The sequence below is a fragment of the Olea europaea genome, chromosome 10 (assembly GCF_002742605.1).
Source record: "Olea europaea var. sylvestris chromosome 10, O_europaea_v1, whole genome shotgun sequence".
NCBI classification, from domain to species: Eukaryota; Viridiplantae; Streptophyta; class Magnoliopsida; order Lamiales; family Oleaceae; genus Olea; species Olea europaea.
The window spans coordinates 19400459-19404092 of record NC_036246.1 but is presented as its reverse complement, the minus strand read 5'-3'; the positions used below and the strand labels follow the sequence as shown (position 1 = coordinate 19404092).

The 3634-nt window shown below is 38.9% G+C and overlaps 1 protein-coding gene across 1 annotated transcript in view; it reads left to right on the top strand.

Moving 5' to 3' along the window:
• Positions 1 to 24: 24 nt before the first annotated feature.
• The window catches only part of LOC111401440 (transmembrane protein 53-like), a 6943-nt gene continuing 3333 nt past the window's right edge, over positions 25 to 3634 (top strand). The window contains exon 1 of the mRNA XM_023029174.1: positions 25 to 555. Coding sequence (XP_022884942.1) covers positions 550 to 555 — 6 coding nt within the window. The 5' untranslated portion in view covers positions 25 to 549. The remainder of the gene's footprint in view (positions 556 to 3634) is intronic.

Below are 3634 nucleotides of genomic sequence, written 5' to 3'. Positions count from 1 at the left end.
TATTTTGGACTACCTAAAAATGGAAACATGGATAATAATCTTGACTCTCTTAAGCCTTTTTAAATATATATTAGACAGATTAATAATTGTTACACGATAATGATTCCCCTCTTTCTTTCTTTCTTCTGTATACATCTTCCCTCATTTGACATCCCCCGTTTTGCAACAATGCTTTTTCTTTATTTAATGGAGAAGGGGTGGGTGGCAAGGTAGTAAAAACTACAATTTAGGGACTGCAATGTTTTTAAAGTTCGTAGTTCCGACTTTCGAATACATTATAATTTAACAAGGTGTAATGATTCTTATGGTGCTATTTTGATATAAGGGTCCTGGAACAAACTCAATTTCTTAACGACCATGACGGCCCCGAACTTATCACGTGCTGATTTGTGATTGCTAAGAGTGGTGGCCTCAACTCCCTTTTTGTGTCTAACCACTGAGATGTGAAATCAGCTCTAGCAATACTATCTTTGGTTCTATAGATGATACTGGCTCTTTCTTAATTTATTAAGGGCAATCTGGTGGCTTCATGGTGGAGCATTATGAATAATGAAGGTGATCTTGTTATTCCTTTTTTTTTTTTTTTTTTTTTTTTTTTTTTTTTTTTTTTTTTATCACTGCTCCAATTCAGAGGTTTAACTTTGTGCATCACTATGGTATTAAATAATGCTCCCGTAGAGGATTTACAATTGTATGGTTGGAGCTGGACTTTTTTTACTGTAATATGAGCCGTACCGAGGGTGTCTATTGTGCAATGCAGTATGCAGTGCCACATTAAAGAAATTAAGCCCCTATTTGGCCCCCATTTTATGGAAATGAAAATTGTTGGAATAGTATTTTTTTGAAAAATGAATGGTTGAAAAAGAAGAAAAAGTTTTCGATTTACGTGTAATATTATTTTGTGAAAGATTGTGTGGTTGAAAATAAGAGAGAGAAAAATGAAATATAATGGAAGGGAAATTAATGGGAGTCAAACGGGGCTAAGTGTTCGTTGCAATAAATCTCCTCATAGGCTATGATGCCCAGACTCTTTAGTTTCGATGATGTATATGCCCCGACATAGATATGAGTATGGTTATGTGCTGGATCCTTCAATTTAGAAGTGGACATGGTAGAAACATGGAAGGGAGATTCCATAGAAGGAAGCAGAAGTTGCAGGGAGGACAAAAGAGTGGGCCCATGCTTTTTAGAGCAATAAAATCGATTTTGAGGCATAAAATCAAGATTTTGAAGGCAAGAAACCAAGCCCATTCAATGCTACGCTCCTTAAAATATACATATAAAATTTTTAGTGTATGATATTCTAAAAAAATTTATGTTTGCAAAACATTTTTAGACGTATCCCCATATATTAAGTTTTAGAAGAAAAAGATTCTGACTCCTATATATGTGCCATACCCATCTCCCTTACTCGAGTCCGAGGAACATAATTATGGATTACTCATTTTTTGAGAAGGCAATTTTGTGGCAGAGGGGTTGGCTAATTAAGGAATTGATGGATAATTTACCAGTGCTGCATATTAGGTTTAAAAATGAGTTTCTGAATAAGATCAGTACCTCAACAATTAGTTCTCAATTTTTCTTTCTCCTCCATTTGTAATTATTGGAGGTAAGATTGTTAATCTCCCTCCCTTTTTTCTTTTATTTTAATTCGCGCTATACCCCCACCTAGGCACATGCGGAGTTGGGTAAAAATAAATAAATGTATGCTCTGTTGTCACCCTTTTCCCACTTCAATGCATGGCTGGGTCATAAGAATTAAAACTGTGTGACCACTTCTTTGATGAGCAGAGATAGTGGTACAGATTCTTTCTACACATGATCCGTGCTGATTTGTAGTGCCATTGTTTCTCCTCCTGAGAATTCAAGCCACAAAACTAATCTATCTGCGTCAATCTCGTGTATTTGAAATATCTCTTCCCCTGGTTTTCGCTTCAGTGCATCAATTCACAGTCGCTTTGCTCTCCTAGGCATGGATGAAAGTTTGAAGCTTTCCAATTGTGCTTATGACTTCATTTATTCTGTTAACAAGCTGATTGTGTGTCTAATACAATAGGAGAAGAAAATGTGAGAAGAGTTGGTTCTGTTGGTGAAAGTATTATAGCTCTACAATGATACACATTATTACCTCTGGTAACATGCTTGGGTATCACATAAGATAAGGTGAAGGGGATATTGTTTCTATAAGATTTGCTTATAATGTGGACTCAAAAGAAAATGAGTAAACATAGTGTGCGGTACATGGGTTAGAGTGTCTTTTAAAAGTAATTTTGATCGTGTAAGCATTTGCGGATAAGTCAATGAACAACTCTATTTGTTACAACTTTTAAACTACAACATATTTTTTATTTGTGATGCCTTAGTTTCACGGACCGCAGGTTTGGCTTTCGAGGTTCCACGCCTCAAGGCAGCCTGCCTCTCATTATTAGGCTGGTAAGCTCAAACAACTACCACACACTCATGCTATGAGTAGGATGTTAGGGAAATGCCTGCATATGATCATATTATTAGTGCACTCTTTGGTAAAATAGGTTACATGCCTAGCTGTTAGCGACCTTGCAGTGCCAAATGGGAGATAAACATTCTCACTACGTGACATTTTCCCCCATTCGAATATGCTTAAGCTCTCGTTGTGAGAAGTGAGCTTCGCATTAACACGCATCCCTCTCATTGCAAGAATAACAACGGCACCACCTCCACGTTGACAGGCAGTCACACAGTGCTTCTTCGCATATTAACCCACAGTAACTCATACTTACCACATCTGACACTAACCTTCACCATATGCCCCTCTAAGCATTAGTCTGTCGGATGGATGGCCTCCGTACTGTAGTGCCTTAGCACATGTAATAGGGATGTAAACTAGCTGAAGTTCATGGTAAGGGCATGGCTAAAAACTGATCGAGCTTTTTTTTGCCCAAGCCAAGTTGGCTTGTTTTTCCCTAAAATTCTAATTTTTTAATGACAACCAGTTGTAATAGAGCTGCCTTTCTTTTTACAAAGGCAGCTATAGCTGTCATGTGGCTAATGCGGATTGGCCGAGTCACGAGAGAAAGGCTCTGGCTCGAGCTCGAGCTCGGGCCAATACTTGAAATGAGGCTCGGCTTGAGTGTCAGCTCGATTCCAACGAGCTGCGAGCCGATCTAGCTCGACCTTTTTTCAGGCCGATTCATGGGCCACTCGAGCTGTTGAGCGGGATTGTCATATTTTAATTTCCTAGCAAGTACACAATCTTCATTATTCTGCCCTACATTGTACACTCCACGAAACTCCTTAAAAGGCACATAGACACAATCCAGGAATGCTGTCCTTTTCATCATTCTTCCATATAGCTTCTTTCTTCGTGTTCCGCTAGCTTGCCAATGTGATCTGTGGCCCAAAGTCTTCTCTACAAGAATGCACGCCATTAACCCCATAATCAACAGTGCACACTCGAGCAGTCTCACTCTGATACCAACTTTCACGGACCGCGGGGGTTTGGCTCCCTAGGTTCCACACCTCAAGGTATCCTTCTCCTCATTCTTAGGTTGGCAAGCTCAAACAACTAGTAGACACGCACACTATGAGTAGGATGTTAGGAATATACCTACATATGATCGTATCATTCTTTTGTAAAATAGGCCACACGCCTACT